The sequence below is a fragment of the Lactuca serriola genome, chromosome 2 (genome assembly GCF_051521515.1).
Source record: "Lactuca serriola cultivar US96UC23 chromosome 2, Lser_US96UC23_V15, whole genome shotgun sequence".
Lineage (NCBI taxonomy): Eukaryota > Viridiplantae > Streptophyta > Magnoliopsida > Asterales > Asteraceae > Lactuca > Lactuca serriola.
In genome coordinates, this window is record NC_136409.1 from 195,712,352 (window position 1) to 195,731,785 (window position 19,434).

General features: G+C 33.2%; 1 protein-coding gene and 1 long non-coding RNA gene across 2 annotated transcripts; both read left to right on the forward strand.

The window, feature by feature from the left end:
• The first annotated feature begins 760 nt into the window (after positions 1 to 760).
• Positions 761 to 3,541, forward strand: LOC145087971 (SRP72 RNA-binding domain-containing protein). The gene is made up of 5 exons (XM_079026137.1): positions 761 to 946; positions 1,018 to 1,157; positions 1,440 to 1,792; positions 1,890 to 2,274; positions 2,367 to 3,541. Exons 1-5 carry the CDS (start codon positions 820 to 822, stop codon positions 3,342 to 3,344), a joined length of 1,983 nt encoding a protein of 660 aa, XP_078882263.1. The 5' UTR covers positions 761 to 819; the 3' UTR covers positions 3,345 to 3,541.
• A 13,944-nt stretch (positions 3,542 to 17,485) lies between these two features.
• Positions 17,486 to 18,061, forward strand: LOC145090685 (uncharacterized). The gene is made up of 3 exons (XR_013701712.1): positions 17,486 to 17,528; positions 17,725 to 17,807; positions 17,960 to 18,061. It is a non-coding gene; the product is annotated as an uncharacterized LOC145090685 (long non-coding RNA).
• Positions 18,062 to 19,434: the final 1,373 nt, after the last annotated feature.

The following is a 19,434-nucleotide window of genomic DNA, read 5'->3' on the forward strand; positions in this document are numbered from 1 at the left end:
TTTTCCAAAAAAAATATATATTTAAAATCAGAAAATTACCGGTAAACTTGTTAAAAATGTCAAATAAAAAAAATAATAGTTATTTTTAGGAAAAAATAAAGTTGAGGTTTAATCCGAAAAATATCCAAAATATAAGAGTTTCTATGATATTAACCATTTATACAATTACTACTAGTTATATCTATCTTATAGACTAGTTTATTTTTCAAGTTTTTTTAGATTGACTTATTTGCGAACCAAAATTGTAGTGTATAACTTAGTCTTTTGTTTTTTTTTTAAATATGCAAACTTGCGATTTCAACTAGTTTATTGAAATTTTCTAAAATTTTATCAAATATATATATATATATATATATATATATATATATATATATATATATATATATATATATTAATTACATACAAATCGATCTTCTATATCTCATTTTATGTTATTTTACATAATTTCAACTACCGTATCAATCCACAAACTTATTAAAGTCTTGGGTTGCATTAAGGAGGAATTATATTAATTTTTCATTATTTGATTTTTATTTTAAAATTCTACATTTCAGTTGCACCAGTACAAAGTTAATATAATTGAAAAACATAAAAATATTGCTATCTACATCTTTCTACAAATTAAAATGCACTTGTATCATGATTATTCAGTAAATCCATGGCCATAGCCTAGCCTATAAGCCATAGGCCCAACATTTAGGGCATAATGGACCGATTCATTCAGTTATGCAGATGTAGCCCAAATTTCCCCAATCCCCTGATTTCTCTGGCTTGTCTCCGGACGCAAACGCATTTCAGAGTCATTCTAGTCTACCATCAATGGCTCCGAAGGCGAAGCCCAAACCGACGGCCGCGCCGGCGGTCTCCATTGAAGATCTTTTCACAACTCTTAATCGACATATACAAAGGTCAGAGTACGAGCAGGCTGTCAAGGTTGCAGATCAAGGTAAACACCCTTTCTAACTTGGGTATTTGTTGAATTGGTGCATCGATTAAGTTAATATTGTTTTTTTGCAGTTTTATCTGTTGCTCCTGATGACGAAGATGCAATTCAGTGTAAGATTGTGTCTTTGATTAAGGCTGATAACATCGATGATGCTCTTTCTACTATTGTCGCCTTGTCGAAGAAGTTCCCTTTTAATTTCGGTTTCTTCAAGGTAAACTATCGACATCTATTGGCGTTATAGATTTGTGTGTTTGTATCCGATTTGGCCAATCACTGGTGTTAATTGTTCACTTCCGAGTGGTTAATACTTAATAGCAATGTGATTCGGCATGATGCAGTTTCTGTTATTAGATGCATAATGAACAGCTGCTGCGCATGTGCAATGTGCATTGATGCTATTTTGAGTCAATACAACCTTTAACTGAAACATCCATGCTTCAAATTTCGCCTCTATTGATGCATCTTCTTTTCCCTCATGGTGATGTATAAGCAGGCATACTGTCTATACAGACAAAATAAGTTAGATGATGCTTTGGAAGCCTTGAAGAGCCTAGAAAAAGACTCTGCAACAATGTTGTTAGAATCACAGATTCTATTCCGGCAAGGAAACATGGATGCTTCTGTGGATGTGTATCAAAAGCTCCAGAAATCAAAGATAGAGTCTCTGGAGATAAATCTTGTTGCTGGTTTAGTTTCAGCTGGTAGGGCAAGTGAAGTTCAAGGAATCATGGATTCCATGCGAGTTAAAGCAACCAGCAGCTTTGAGTTGGCATACAATACTGCATGTGCATTGATTGAGAAAAACAAATACTCAGATGCTGAACAACTCCTACTTTCCTCTCGAAGGTGATTCTAAATTTGTAATTGGCCTTCATTACTTTGTATTATAATGTGCACACATTTGCATGATAAACTAACAGGATTTAGATACATTCATTAACAGAATTGGTCAGGAGACATTGATGGATGAAAATTTACCCGATGATGAGATTGAGATCGAGTTAGCACCCATAGCTGTACAGTTGGCCTATGTACAGCAGCTTTTGGGAAACAAACAAGAAGCCATTGCATCTTACACAGACCTTATCAAACGGAATCTTCCAGACGAACCATCAAATGCAGTAGCAATTAACAATCTAATAGCATTAAAGGGTTCTAAAGATGTATCTGATGGATTAAAGAAGCTTGATCGTTTAATACAAAAAAACAGTGGAGATCAAAGCTTCCACCTTGTCCCTGGACTAGAATTAAAGCTCTCACCTAAACAGAAGGAAGCCATCTACATTAATCGAATGCTTTTGCTTCTTCATTCTAACAAGATTGACCAGGTTATGATTACATAATTCACTTTATTTATTCTTTCTCCATCAAATTTTTTTCTTTTTTCAAAAGTCTTCATCTTTCTGATGAAACTTTACAGGCCCATGAGCTTGCGGATGCCTTACCACAAATGTTTCCCACCAGTGTGACACCTGTACTGCTTCAAGCTTCTGTCTTTGTGAAAGAAAACAAGGCTGGAAAAGCTGAAGAATTGTTATGGAAGTACGCAGAGAAGTTTCCAGACAAATCAAAGATCGTTCTACTGGCTAGGGCACAGATTGCAGCAGCTGCAGGGCATCCTCAAATTGCATCAGAATCTTTACTAAAGATCCCTGATATTCAACACATGCCAGCCACTGTTGCAACTCTTGTATCCCTAAAAGAACGTTCAGGAGACATTGAAGGTGCTAGTGCTGTTCTTGATTCTGCTATTACATATTGGTCAAACGCAATGACTGAAGAGAGTCAACTGAGTGTTATCATGCAAGAGGCAGCAGCTTTTAAGGTCAAACATGGGAAAAAAGAGGAAGCTTTGAAACTGTTTGAGAAGCTTGTGAAAAGTCATAACAGTATTGAGGCGTTAGTAGGTTTGATAGAAACTGCTGCTTATACAGATGTTGAAAAGGCAGAAACTTATGAGAAGAAACTGAAACCACTTCCTGGTTTGACATCTGTGGATGTGAATGCATTGGAGAAAACTTCTGGTGCTAAGTATGTTGAAAACGGGCCCCACTTGGGGAATAATAATGTTGAAGTTCATGAAAGTAAAAGTAAGGAAAAAGTGAAGAGAAAAAGGAAGAGAAAGCCGAGGTACCCGAAAGGGTTTGACCCTGCTAACCCGGGCCCACCACCTGATCCAGAAAGATGGTTGCCTAAAAGGGAAAGATCTAGCTACAGACCAAAGAGGAAAGATAAAAGAGCTGCTCAAATTAGAGGCTCTCAGGGTGCAGTGGCTAAAGAAGCTGTGAATGCTGGAAACACAAAGTCAAGTCAACCATCAAATGCAAAAGGATCTTCAAGCAATGCAGCTCAACCCAAGCCTTCTTCAAAGTCCTCCAGGAAGAAATCCAGAAATTGAAAGGGTATGTGTGTCATTTTCCTTCATTTTTTTTTGTTTTTGTTTTGTTGTGTTAATTAGATTCTAATATGGTTTTGCCATTAGTTATCTATAAGTGAAAGGCAGGACATATTACATTGGTTGTTGACTTTTGCGTTACTGTTCTGTTGGAATATCTTTGACTTTTAAAAAATGAGTATGCAATGATTTATTAGGTACTTGAGAGAATTTGGAAAAAAGGTTATTGTTCTTGGGGACCACTTTTATTGCCTTGAAAACAGTAGATGAATCAGGATTGTGCTTGTTCATGGACCACCATAAATGGTATCAAAGTTGCATGCTCAAATGCAATTATTTGTGTACCAATCCTCTTTAATAAGCTTAAATGGTATAACAGTTGCATCAGTTTTCATTCTGATTTTGATGTATCTTTCTCCATGGAATATAAAATTGTTCCATGTCAAAAAGATTTAATTGAATATGGGATTTGAGTATTTTAAACAATTATGAGTAAAAGCATGATTAATCCAATGTGACTGTAGGATGCCAGTAAAACAACTTCCAATGGAATATGTCATATCAAAACGTAATCTAGTTAAATGTGTAATTACGTCAATAATAAGTTAAATTGTACCATATTCTCTTTTAAAATCCCTACAACGACATAAAACCCATAAATATGTGTGAAATATATGAACATGCGTGGTAAATTGAAACGGACGTAATTGGTACAAATACACAAACTCGCCATTGTTTAGATGAAAATATGAACAATCTCCAACTCCTACCTGTAGGTTTGTATTTTTTCGTAGGATTAACTGTCGAAAGTTTTTTTCTTTTTCCCTCCTGTTTTACCCATTAGGAGAGTTTGTTACAATTCTCTAAAAAAAACTATTACATAAAACCTTGAATTCTATGTTTTACTCATTATTGTTTGGCATATGTTCAATGATCATTGATTTTTAATCTGTAAAAAAATGATTTTAAAGACGTGTAAGGATAAAAGTGGACCATAATATTATTTTTTATACATAAACAAAATTTATCAATACTACTATAAGATTTGACAACTAATAGAACATAGTAATTATATTAGTTAGAAGGGTTACAAAAGTAGAAAAACTGATCATTATCAAATAATTAGCGACATAAGCTTCCTGATTTCAATCCGTTTTTCGACAAGCTAATAGGTCGCTAAGGCCTTCATTGATGCCATCATTGGTCTGTATAGGCTTTAGCGACGGATTTCCAAAGGAAATTTCCGATGTTGATTTTTATGTTTTTAGCATGTACTCAAAGTTTTGGGTTTTTCATATATATATATATATATATATATATATATATATATATATATATATATATATATATATATTAAGAATTCAATTCATAGTTTCTCGAGAAATTAAAGATGGAGCGTTAGATCAAAATTAACTCATTAAGGACATGATCGTCATCTTATCAATATTATTTAATGTTTAATTTTTTGTTTTATTGGAAATATTAATAAAAGGGTCTAAAAATTAACATTATAAATCAAAATTTTGGATTTTTTATATAAAAATAATATATTTTGATTTTTTAAAATATACGGATTTTTTAATTTTTTTTAGAAAACATAAATTTTTTAAAAACAATTGAAAAAATACGACATTTTTTTTAAAAAAAAATGTATTTTATTTAAAAACAATAAACATTTTAAAATCAATAAATTAAAAAAAAAAACGGAACATTTGAAAAAATTTTATAATTTTTTTAACCAAAAAAATCAACGTTTTAGGTGCATATATGCATATTTTTTCAAATGCATATATGTATATTTCTTACACTATAATATTCGTAAGTAAATCACAAAAAAACTCATTTTTATTTACTAATCTATAAACATAATAGTACAAGTATTTTATTCGATACAAAATAAAATATAAAAAACAATAAATACTATACAATTTCAAAGCGTTTTCATGTCTTCGTGTCAAGATTTCCATACTTTCTTCAATTTATCACTTTTCACATCTTCAATATTTTCCACAAAATTTTCCAATGCCCCTTCAATTGGCAATAGAAACACATGCACCTTTTGGGATTAGCACATGGAACTATCCGAGAATTAGCCTTTCTCTTTACCATATGGTCAAATAGTTTGACCTTGGCCAATCCCTTTCTATTGGGAAGAGAAACCTTTTATGGACTACCAATATTTCAATTGTCAATGTCCATGGAAATTTGGGAGACATGCTTCAAACATATTTGCTTGACTTGTGCTCTTAAGCAACAATCAACATATATGTTAGATCAATTAGGTTCACGTCGTGGTCCCTCATATAGTAGTCTTTAATGAATTAACTATATGATTCAAGAAGCGAAACTAGAACCAAGTCAATAGTCTGCTCCTTTGGGAAAACGACACCCAACATCCCCAATCTGTCAATGTGCGATTTCATTTTCAGAACATGCACACACACAGACTTTTCATGCCAATAGGGCTTGAGTAGTTTCTTACTTTTCAAATTGAAGAAGACATGACTTAGGGAGAGTCACTGGAGGAGGTGGAGGAAGAATTGGAGAAGCATGATTTCTAGTTCCATCATTGCTTGAAGAATGAAACATTCTTTCACCTTGATCAACATGTGGAAGACCATCTTCAGAAGGAAAAACATTTCCAGAAGGACGAGGAAGACCATTGTTGTCTGAACTTGACATCTATAATAGGAGAGCCGAGAATTCAAGTTAGTTGATTTTAATCCTTAATTATTAACCCAAAAATTTAAATTAAGGCTATGATCCATATATTCGATTTGAATTCTGAAGATGGACGTCGTAATCAAATTCAAATCTAGTTTAGGTAGGTAAAGCATTTACCAATTTCATTCTTATGAAACTCCTAGATATTTGGAGATTCATTGAACTATTCAATGACATGTTTAATCTCTATTATGCTCTCACTTTGTGACTGGGATGCCGAGGATCACAAACGAGATGTGAATAACCATGCAAATTAGCTTGGTACTCTCGATGTCATTTATCATCTGAAATTAATGTGTCGGTTAACCACACGCGCTCCATTAGCTCAATAATAATTTACGAGACTCCCATTGCCAACAATATTAGTCCCATATTAGTGTGTCAGGTTAACCACACACACTCCACTAACGACCAATAAGGTGCAATGTATAATTTCATGGGTTAGCATCAAATTCATATTTTTCCTAAAATAACTAAGAATGAGATTTTAAAAAATGGTTTAGTTACTTTATCATTATACTTTTAATGAGGATTAATTGTCCTATCGAAACTATTCAGCTAACGACCCTCCACCATACAAGAAAACGGTGGGTAAGAATGGATACCTAATGGCGCTCATTTTATAGGCCGCTTCCTTAAACTCTCCTTATAGTATGGCTTCGTGAATGAGGCGTACTAGCGGTTTGACTGACTTGTCTTATGTATATTGTAATATTACACCTTTAATGCTACATATAAGATAAGGGTGTATTTTTAAACATTTTTAAAATATCAAGGGTTTAATCTTTTAATAAATTAAACTTTTAATTTAATTTAATATAAACATTTTATGGATTTATTAATTATCTTTTAATTAATCACTTAATTAAGTTATTAATAACATCTATAAGGATGTACTTTAAACCTTTTAAAATACTAGGGTTTTTAAATCTTATTTAAAATTTCAAAAAATTAAAAACAATTTTAATTTAAATTTTAGAATTTAAAAACTTTGATTTAATAATTATTAATTAAATCTTTAATTAATTTATTAAATCAATTATGGATGATCCATTAAATTAAACAAATTAGTTTAACCTAATCCCTTGTCCATTAATTTTCAAAAATAGGAAGGGATTTATATGATTCCATAATTATATAGTGTCACAACTAGGAATTCTATACCATGTAACAACAATAATGATAGCATTTGTGAACAAAAAAATGTGATAGCATATATGATGCTTATTCAATAACAAAATCCCCATCAAACACTCTATACAAGCACTTCAAATAGTTAACAAAATTTGAAACCCTAGAAATCCCGGTTTAAGTCCATTATGGGCTAGGATTTCCTTATTGGGCCTAATGGGCCAATATGCTTCCAATTTGACTATTTTGGGCTTAGAACTTTTAAATGGGCTCTAATTAGACACACTTCATTTATTTTAACATTTTGGGCCATAATGGGCCTAGAATGAAATAAAATACCCTAATGGACCTTATTGGGCCATAACTAATCTAATTAGCTTTAATGGGCTATGAAACCCATTATTCTTGACAAATTGGGCCGTAAATCATCATAGGAGCCCAATGGGCCAAAAATCATCAAAATGGGCCCATGATATGGAATTAAGCACCAAAGGCCCAAAATTCTATTCTTTCTTCACCCTCTCTCGGCCCAAGTTAAAAAAAAGAGAAAGATGCAAAATGGGGAGGGTTGACTTTAGGAGGTGCCACCTCTTTATTGCACACCATGTACCCATGCATGGACCAACATGCACCTATAATGGTCACCTCACCCTCTCTCTCTTCTCCTTCTTCTACTCACAGCCGAGGGTCACCAAACACACATACATATCTTCAAACTCTCTTCCCAAACACTCTCAAGAACACTCTTATTCCTCCATCAAAGTTTTCGAGATCTAGGGCTTTTCAATGAGGTTTTTCCACAAAAATCATCATCTTAGGTAAGTTGATGCTTGGATCCATAATCTAGACTCTTTGTTCTATCAAAAATCTCTTCTTAACTCATATAACCTCATGATCATCATCTTAGAAACCTCTAAGTTCGAGATCCACCCAAGAGAGCTTGCTAGGGCCGAAAATAGCATCAAACTTCTTCCCTTTCTTCTTCAAATCGAAATCAACAATCAAAGGTGAGTTCATATCCCTCTATTTTCGGTTTTCATATGTTTTATGGGGGAGAATACAAGTAAAATGTGTAGATCTACGTGTATGTGTATGTTATGTGTGATTTCATTTGTTTATGTGATAAATATGTAACAAAAAGAATGGAAATCTCGAGATCTATGGATCTAAGAGGAAGATAAACATGATCTAGAACATCTTACACTAAATAAGTTAAGAAAATTACCCTCTAAGATTAAAATATACATATTGCAACATAAAACTCACTTTTGGGCTAAAATTGTCAAACAAACGAAAGTTGGGTTGAAAAATTGCTATTCACGGTTTTCTCAAGGATTAAAAGAGTCAAAACAGTAAAAATAATTGTTTTTATGAATATCATACTCTTTTAAAGGTTAGAAATGAAATTATGGCTTAATGGGCCAAATTTTGGGCTTTTCGGGCCAATGAGCCAAAACTTGCAAAAATTACAACTTTCAAGGGGTTGAAATGATTAACTTCTCAAATTAGGGGGTAAAAGGATGAATAAAACTAATTTAGGGGTTAAAATGATGTATTTTCCAAACAAGGATCAAACTTGTAAACTTTTTGGATTTTGGGTCAAAATTGTAAAAGTTGCAAAAAGTTTGAGCTTTAACCAAAAATTACTTTTCTGGAAGGGCTGAAAATGACAATGAATAAGTTTTGAGCTAAAAATATCACTTGAAAAAGTCTTGGGGTCAAATGTGTCAAGAAAATGGTTTAAGGGCTTAAAATGTCTTTTTATATATAAAAGGACTAAAGTTGTCAATTTTACCAAAGAAGGGTTGAAAGGGGTTCAAACCAAGATTTTTGATTCAATTACTTTATTTGAGTTAAAATAAAAATACCAAACTACAATTCATGAAAATGGAAAAAAATGAAAATACTTATAACTCCAACATCGTTAAAAATAACCGAACAACCTTGTTCGGGTGCGAAATTAACGATCACCCAATCAAACTTTCCAACAATTATACTATACCTAAAACAAGTAAACATTCAATTCTTTGGGCTTGAAAGTTCCAATCATGCTTGTTGGGCCTTTGTGACCCATTAACATGATTTTTGGGCCCAAGGGATAATAGTAAGTGTTATTGGGCCTTCTATGACCCAATTTCATATTTAAGGGACCCTCAATGGCTTTTAAGTGCTATTGGGCCTTAGTGGCCCATTAGCATATCCAATAGCCATAAATAATACGTAGGATTAGTAGGATTTTGTAACCTATGGAAGATATGGTGGATAACCTATTGACCCATGTTCAAATCCTGGCACTACTAAGCCCTTGTGGCCATGGAGGTTCGCCTGCAGTGACTCCAGGGCATGAGGCAAAGCCTCATGTTTGCAGCGGGGGATTAGTCGGTGCGCGAAAGCTGGCCTGGAAACCCTCGTTAAGGAAGTTCCCTTTCCAAAAAAAAAAATACGGGTCGATAATCAAAAGTAATCAAATTCAATTGGGATTTAGTGAGTAATAACGGGTGGCACCAACGTGTGTCGGTCGTAGACTGTAGTTATAATCAAAGTCTCCTGGAGGGAGAGCGAGAGTCTGTGTATAGATCTATACGGGTGTGACTCCCCCACACCTCAGCTGTTCGCTACAGTTAGACTCGGCCAGTCTGGGGTGACAAAATCTTAATATCAATTCTGGCGTTCACCAGAGTGCCAAGACAGACGAATTAGTCATTATCATGCATGGTTATAACAACTCACATAAATAAACCCAATAATAATCAAGTAATCAAGGCAAATCAAAAATCATTTAAGTGATGGAATAACAATTCGTACAGTTATATGATATTTTTTTATGGTCGGAAAACATCGGGTTTTCCGGGGAAGTTCAACATTTTCACTGGTACTTTTAATACGAAGCTTTTCAACTATATACGTCTGGAAATCATCATGCATATATTTACGGATCTTCACACTTTTATATAAACAATGGTCTTTTCAGAAAATATCGCATTTTCTGGGTTGTTTTCTTTCAAACTACACAAAACATTTTTCATATCAAACCTGCTTATGAACTCACCAACATTCCATATGTTGACCGTTTTCAAAATAACTTGTATTCTCAGGTAACAGGTAAGTTGAGGAGTAGTACCAAGTGTGTTAGGGTGTTGTGCTTTTGACAACTATCAAACTCTTTATGTTATGGATTTGTAATGTTAAAACAATGTACTTGATGTGAACAATGTCAGTTGTAAAATATTGATGCATGGTGATGTTTATGTTATGATTCATGTATATTCATTGTGATGATATTCAATTTAAGTCACGTGAGCCATCAGACGTTTCCGCCGTCTAGTTTGGGGGTGTGATATATAGTCAAACAACAAGGAAGATAATTACCAAATATAACAACCCTATCAACCCCTAGATATTCGAAACTTGGACTTGGAATGGAAGGCAAGGCTTTCAATCGTTGCCTTAATTTCTAAAACCCGAGGGTTAGGAAACCCTAGATGTCATACCCCCAAACCGAAACGGCGGAAACGTTCGGGGGCGGAGGACGTCATGTTTAGTATCACAACACATGCATCATAGTAATTATCAAAGTAACAAACAACCATTTCATTAATATGAAAGTGTTTACAAAGTATGTGATTCACAAAAGTTAAACTCCAAAAGTAAATAACAAAACAAGACATGAAGCTACTACACTTCATCTTCTGAATCCCAACGCGCGTACCTGTCTACTAGTTTCCTGAGAATACAAGTTATTTTGAAAGAGTAGATCAGAATTTAAGCTGGTGAGTTCATAAGTATTTAAGTGATGTATAGTATGTTGTAAGTTCTTTCAGAAAAGTTCGCTTGTTCCTCCAAAAAATCCTATATTTTCTGATAAGATGAATGAAAGTGAAAATGACTCTACAATTCCTTCTATGAGTACTAAATGGATACAAGTTATATACAATTTAGAGTAAACAGACAATCGATTGTGTGAATCTGCCCTAAGCCCACAACCAAACAAGGAACATGGAATGAGGCGGAAGTCACACATCCCATTGTTTGTTAGATCTTCACTGTATATAACCCTGGCGTATTCATTTGGTACTTACGGAGTTAACTGTAATAGTTCTTTATATTTGATGAAAACATTCTTTAAGAAAATCATATATTTCCTTTAGTAAAAATGGTAACCAAAATAGTTCCTTCTATAATCACTTAGTTTATACAAGCTATATATAATCTAATATCGAGCGAACAGTTAAATGGGTGAATATGTCCTAAGCCCAAAACCAAACAAGGAACAAGAAGTAAGGCAGAAAGCACATGTCCAACTGCCTATCGAATATTAATTACATATAACACTGATGTATAAACTAATGTATTATAGAATTAACCACTAAAGGTTCTTTAAGTTATATTGGTTTAATAAAATGGATTAAACCCTTTTATTGATAAGTTTCTAGTTTAGCCTACTAACTGTTCTATCTGAAAAGTATGTTTTTGTACTAGAAAATGGTATACTGATTTTGTATGCTATGACCTGACCCATACCTGGTACTCCTTATGATTACTTGGTGTATACGGTATATATATATATATATATATATATATATATATATATATATATATATATATATATAACAAAGACCGGATAGATAGTGGAGTGGGTGCATCTGCTCTAAGCCCACAACCAAACAAGGAACATGAAATGAAGCGAAAAGCACACACTCTACTGTCTACCGGACCTGATTAATATATATCCCTGATGTAGGCACTAAGGAATCATAAAGTTAGCATTATAGGCCCCTTTCTAAATGAATGTACTAAGACTTGACTATACTGTTTGTCTTTTGTAAGTTTTCCCAAGTTTAAGACTATCTTTACTAGAAAATAGTTTGCATTACCTTTTTATGTGAGAAGATCACTATATGAATGTAATGGGAAAATGAAAGTATTCAGTAATATTGTATAAGTAATTACTGAATCACTAACTACCTTAAAACCAGTTTGTTAATTAAGGTTAATATGTGATGTGGTTATAACCACACTGGTCGACAAGGGTTCAACATGACGACCTGTTGGCGTCAAAACTGATGTGACATTTGTCACCCCTTGGCCTTCCGGCTAAACTATAGCGAATAGTCGGGATGTAGGCTTGTCAGTCCCATATAGATCTATACACACAATGTCTGTTCTCCCTCCAAGAGACTCTGGTTACAAAACGCGACCTAACAAGTATATTGCTAAGCCGTGAAGTAGACTCACATTAATGTTATCTTGTTCTTGTTATTGTATGTTCCTTCTGTTCTTTGTTATTGTATGTTCCTCCCTGTTTCTCTTTATAGTATGTTCTTTCTATTTCTCGTTATAGTATGTTCCTTTCTGTTCTTGTTATAGTATGTTTTGAACCCCTAAACTATACCTATTATACTTACTAGTATGTTTGTTTTGAACTGTCTCTGATTTGTAGAAAATACTCGATTATCTACTGAGTTATGCTCGTACTTTTAAAACGGTGTTTATAAACAATAAAGTAACATAACTTAAAAAGAGTTTTTGAAATGGTTTGATCACTTATAAAAGCATAAGAAATCCTTTACTGTGATGGTTATCAGTTATCACAAAATGGTTATCAGTTATCACAAATAACATTTACACAATTATTGTGTTCAACTTGTGTCCCCCCCTAAAAGCATTTAAAACATTTAAAAGATTGATTATAGGGGTATGAACTCACCTTATGTGGGTGATTCAATTGAAGATTCACGTAAGGATGAGAAGTTCCACGAGTGAAGTCCCGAGACACAAACGAGTCCTAATGACATATATTGATACATATATGCATGAAATTAGCAAATCTAACTACAAAGGTGATTGGGAAACAACCTAGGATGCAAGGATAACTCACCAAAGAAGTGTTGAAAACAAGATATGAGGTCGAAGGAGTGTTCACGACCCAAATGAAGGATAGTTCATGGCCCAATGGAGTTCACAGTCCAAATGGATGAATGGTCCACGACCCAACTTGATGAGTGGTTCACGGCCTACTTGAGTGATTCACGGTCCACTTGAGTGGTTCACAACCCAAACTTGAAGAAAACTTGAAGATCTTTGTGTTTTGGCTAGTGTTTGAAGATCCTAAGTTGTATTATAAGGAGATACGAAGGAAAAAGGGTGAAAAGAGTGGAAATGGTGTTCTTGAATTTATGATACTTGAGAGAGAAAGGGGTTGTTTGCAGCCAAGAGAAAGAAAGTGATGAATAAATAAAAGAAAAGTGTATATATATATATATATATATATATATATATATATATATATATATATATATATATATATATATATATATATATATAGGAGGGGTTCACGGCCACCCTTGGGTTCACGGCCATGAACACCTTTTGATGGGTTTTCCGGATTAATTTCATTCCTCTAATCATAAGCTAACACTTCTCGACATCCAATCCAACAGTGTACTAGGCTTAGAACTCATTAGAATGACCCTTAAAAAGGCTAGAAAGTAATGGAATTAAGTATGACTTTTGGTTGGATTGATTGGCTTTACCGGATAAATTTTTTTGGGTTGTCGCACTAGATCTCGAAATTTTGGAGGCCAAAGGAAAGGGTTAAGAAACCCTTTGCAATCCCTTAACTTCCTCCCTAAGGCACCCAAGGCACCCTTAGAGCCCAAAAAACCCAAGGACACTCTAGATTTTGTTCCCCCCCCCCCCCCCCCCCCCCCATCTCTTTAGGGAGGTTCTAGAATTGCCCAATACTCAACTATTAAACATTGTCACATTTAGTCCCTGTACTTTTAATTAATTCCTTTAAACCCAAAATTAATTCCAAATTAAATATTAATTAAACAATATGATTTCTAGTTAATATATTATTTCCATAATACATTAATAAATCATTTAATTAATTTATTAACCAAGTAATAAATTAATAAATCATTCTTCTCCCTCTAAAAGTTATCATATTCAATTGCCAAGTTTTAAGGCAACCCAAAAGGACTGAGCTACTATCAATTCAAGTTTATACCAATTATAGTTATGGGCTTAGACACCTAATACAACATGGTATACATAGATTTAGGGGATGTAATATCTCTTTTCATCCATCCTGCGCAGAAACACAAATTGATAATCAATATACCAATGACCAAATCTGGAAAGTATAGTAAACAAAAGAGTTCTTGACAACCATTAGCAAAACACAACTAAAGTACCACAATTATTTTTCATTTTAAGGTATTATATTCTGAAATGATAAAAGTAGTAAAGGCCTAAAGGGTGAGTTATATCTTTCCCGTACATTGTAAAGCAAGTAAATAAAAGTATGTAGCTATTTTCTGTATTTGACAATGTCTAACATGATTTTCTACAATTACCTGTCCCGAGGAGAATATTTGCATCAGATTCACACTTTAAATCTGTCCAACTTCTTCGTTCACAATTGTTTTTTAGATTCATGAGCTTCTCTTCATGCTATTGAATCAAGTTCTTGACACCTAGGTGGGAAGTATATAATTATAGCCAAAGTTGGCATTGATTTCTCTTAACATGTAGTTATACATTACATAAGATTCCAAATAAACCTACAATAAAGGAACCAAAAGTAATGTAATGAATTCCTAAGTATAAAATTTGAGGAAAAATAATCTTTAACAAGATTGATTTGCTTACTTTCTAACACAAAAAGACATATATTCCCTTGTTACTTAACCATAAAAATAGCTCAAAACTTGTTTGTTTTTGTCCAATAAACAGAATGAATATGTACAAGTTAAGAACATGAATAAACCTGAGTGATCTTGGGAAGATTATACATTTTTCGACCTTTATATAACACTACAATCAATTCTTTATGCTCCTGAGCATCAGAACATACTCTGTGTTCATGACATCAATAAAATCATATAAAAATCAAGAAGGCACATTCACGGGAGGTATAAAATCAAATATGGAAATAAATTTATTTGGTATAAAATGATTACTTTCATATGTTTCATACCTTTGCTTTAATTCTCAATGGAGAGAATTATTGAGCAGGAACTATCTGTTTGACGCCAACTAAGAGACCTGAAAGAGCCCCACCAAATCTAGAGATAGGCATGTAACTACAAGTAAGATAAAAACATATCAAAATTGTAGCTATTAGGATTTCATTATCAGATGCTAGAGTAGAATCCAGACGATCTCAAAAACTGTGTGCCTTCACATTTGAATGACCATTGAAGCATGTAAATAGATTTAACGATATAATTGTTTTTGTTTGTAGATGCAGTGTCAGTGAATGAAGTTAACATTTTTAGTGATTGTTGTTGAAATAGACAGTGATTGTGGTTGATCATCAACATGATCGATTGTGTGAGCGATGGATTAGGGAAAATTATGGGATCGAGATCGAGAGATAAAGAGATTGAGATCGAGAGATCTGTAGATCAATCTGGATGCGAATCAATCGTCCGAAATAAGGTGGAGATGCAAATTGGGACTGGTTGTTTAAATCGGAGCACCCGACTCTTCACATCAGTGACTGCACCATGGTCTCTCCAATCGAAATCATCTGGTGTTTGCACATGTCCTAGAAAAAAACACACACAACACAAATTACTCACGTATGTATGTGAACGTAAACTTGCAAAAGAATATGAAGAAGCTTCTTATTATATTCAATAAACAAAGTTACAACTAATGTAAGGAAAGCTACTACTATATATACTACTCTAGCTATGCTATCTATCCAATTAATAAATCATAATCACGTTTCAAAAACTTACTCCTAAATTAAAGCTAGATATAGGATAAAAACCCCTCATGAATCGGTCTTGCTTTTAAACAAGTAAACTTTTTTTATTATTATTATTTTCCATGTTTATTATTTATGAATATGCTCCATCAGTTGCCCATACCGTAAGTTACAGGATCATGACGACCCGTAAACAAAACTATTGAACTGTGATCCGTTGACCCTTACCTGTGACCCAATAAATAAACAATTAACCTAACATCCGAGAGATCGTTCGTCAGAAGGATCAGAGCCTCGCTGGCGTTGGCAGGAACCTGAGATGAGATCGAGGTTTTTGGAGGCGATACGACCCGTCGCGGGTGGGATGAAAGGAGGAAAAAGAGATGCAGACATAGATGGGTGGGGGCTGACGTGATTCAATCTGATTCATTTAATTATAATGCCCCCGTGTCTTTTTTTTTCTTTTCCTTAGTATTTACAAAAGTGTCACAAAACATCCTAGTATTTTATTATTTTGATCTAACGACTCTTATTTGGTTCTCGGGTTTTCCGAAAATTGAGTTCTCAAATAATAATTCCTTTCACTCACTCACCCACTCACTCACTCTCTATCTATCTCTCTCTCTCTCTCTCTCTCTCTCTCTCTCTATATATATATATATATATATATATATATATATATATATATATATATATATATATATATAAAGTTAGGTTCAAATGTTTTCAACAAATATTGTGTGCCTAAATGCACTAATGAGAATTCAAGAAATAATAAATAATTAAATAAATCAATAAAGGGTATTTTGAACCTTTTGTACTTTTAATTAAGGAAATCATTTAATTGAAATCCTACTATTATGGAAATAAAGTAAATATATTTGACCTAATAACCTTATACAACATATCACATACGCCTCCTCCAACGACGATCGTCTGCATCGAACGACCAACCTGTTTCAACCTAGGGCTTGTGTTCCTCTTAGCATCCTTTCTCCAATCGAAATAGCTCCTCCCCCTCCACAATCTTTACTTGCTAGCTTCCATTTTTGATGAATCGTTTCAATCAAATCAGGTGGGAACGATTTGGCAGCAAGGATCAACGGAAGGAAAAGAAAGGTTGGAGGATAGATTGTTCGGAAAATAGGTGGTGGTGTTGCATCCATGGCCAACATGTGATCTTCTTTTTCATCTTATTTTGATTTGAATTCATGTAAATTTGGATGTTTGGGTTTTCCTGAAAAAATTTATGATAATGGATGGGATATAACTCATGGTTGTTTGGGGTTGTTTCTTGAATTCAAGAAACTGAATTGGTAAGACTATCACTATTTTTTTTGAAGAAACTGAAGAAGCACACCACGTGTTTGATAAAATGCATAGTTGATATTCTCTTAGTTTTGGCCAACTCAGGTGTGTGTGTGTGTGTGTGTGTTTCAACTGATCAAAATTTTCTTTTTTCCTCCATTAACATATGCGGTTAACAGTGTCTGTCTCCTTTGCAGCTACATGTTTCAATAGGTCACAGTTTCGTCTATTGATACCCTTATTAGAAGCCATGCCAAAGGAACTTGGTGCTAGCCTGCATGATATGCTTAATCTGATCACAGGTAATTTCTTGAAACAACATTCTGTCATGGCCTCTATGTGTTCGATAAAATGCCTCAATGAAAAAATAGTTAAAAATATTTAATGTTTTTACTTCAATTTGTTCCTTATTCTTTTCAGAACTATATAAATCAATTTAGATTGGGTTGGATGCCATTTTCATAACAATAGGTTGATGCTAGTTCCTTATTCTGTCAGAATTTGCAGTTAAATACATTGAGCATATCGAGAAGAAACACAGGGAACCCGAAGAATGTTAGTTCCTTATTCTGTCAGAATAGGTTGATGCTAGTTCCTTATTTTGTTTGTTGGGTATATTCTTGATAATACAAATTCTTAAAGAATATTCTTGCAGAATAGTTTATTTTGTAAGAATATTATTTGTTGTATTCTGATAGAATTATAGTTAATTATTTGTATGTTTAATGTGCAGGTTTTACAAGTGTATCACTACAAATTACTTGGCAATGAATTTCTGGTAGAAATGGCTTCAAGAATGGCTTAAAGACCTGATGGGAAAGGGTTGAAGAATGAATTAAAGAATGATCACACTCATTTTTTAAGAATGTTGTTATTTTTTAAGAATTATACTTGTTATTCTTTCAGAATGTTTTGTTATTATTCAATGAATCACAATCATACAATGTAATTTTTTGATATATTATTAGTTCAAGAATCGATTTTGTGTATTCTTTCAGAATGTATTTACTAGTTTATGTTTGGCATTCTGCCATTCTGACAAAATAAAATCGAAAAATACATTTACTAGTTTATAGTTGACATTCTATCATTCTGACAGAATAAAATCGGATTTTTAAATTTGAATTAATTTAAAATATTCAGATTTTTAAAAAATAAAGGAATTAATCATCCCTAAAAATCCAAAAATTTCCTTTTTTAATATAGGTTAATTGACTAAAATGCCCTTATGCTGAAATTTGTGTGATTATATGGTACATGCTATCCTATTCTACTACCATAGACCCTCAAATCATGACATTTGATTATATTCCATCCGATGGTTCAGATCTGTGCATTCTGGCACATAATAGTTAGTAAAAACAAAATAACCTAACCCTATATATATATATATATATATATATATATATATATATATATATATATATATATATATATATATATATATATATAATTTTGGATTTCTTGTGATGTCATGGTTTTCAAAATATTTGTGTGTGAGACTTAAATTCTCAAACTTCAACCGTAAAACATCAATTCAACTATGGTTTTCAAAATATTTGTCTCTAGTGAGACTTAGGTGTTGTTTGTTTTTTTGAAGTCAAAATGTCTGCAGTCTGCGAACCACATCTGCAAGCCTCTGCGGCAGAAGAGGTGAACCAAATGTCTGCAGTCTGCAATAAGAAGACTGTTTATTTTTAACGTCTACGGGATGTTAAAATAATTTGATTTTTTAAACTTAATTTCATATAATAAACATTAAAAATACATTTTTTAAAAAAAAAAAAGAAAAAAAAAACTGCACGGTGGCCCATGTTTTTTTTTTTTGGTTTAGGTTAAAATGAGGTCTGAAGACCTTTGAAGACAGTGGCCCATGTCTGCGCTAGGAAGACCTCGCGCAGACGTTTTCTGATCTGCGCACTTCCAAAAAACAAACAATCTGCGAGGACATATATCTACGTGTCGCAGACAAAAGTGGTTGGGCAGATCTTCACACAAAAAACAAACAACCCCTTAAATTCTCAAACTTCAGCCGTAAAACATCAATTCAACTATACTTGATACCGTTTGGTTAAAACACGCAAAAAGATATAAAATTCCTATTATGTTGCAAACATACGACTTCCAGTCGCCTTATCTACTTAATTTTTTTTTTTATATACAAACTCAGTAAAAACAGATTATTCATTCAATAAAACTTTGAAACAA

Bases quoted from the DNA above. Each gene is read 5' to 3' on its own strand.
- LOC145087971 (XM_079026137.1), top strand. From the start codon at position 820: ATGGCTCCGAAGGCGAAGCCCAAACCGACGGCCGCGCCGGCGGTCTCC. The intron at 947-1,017 runs GTAAACACCCTT...GTTTTTTTGCAG, and splicing joins TGTCAAGGTTGCAGATCAAG to TTTTATCTGTTGCTCCTGAT. The intron at 2,275-2,366 runs GTTATGATTACA...GAAACTTTACAG, and splicing joins ATTCTAACAAGATTGACCAG to GCCCATGAGCTTGCGGATGC.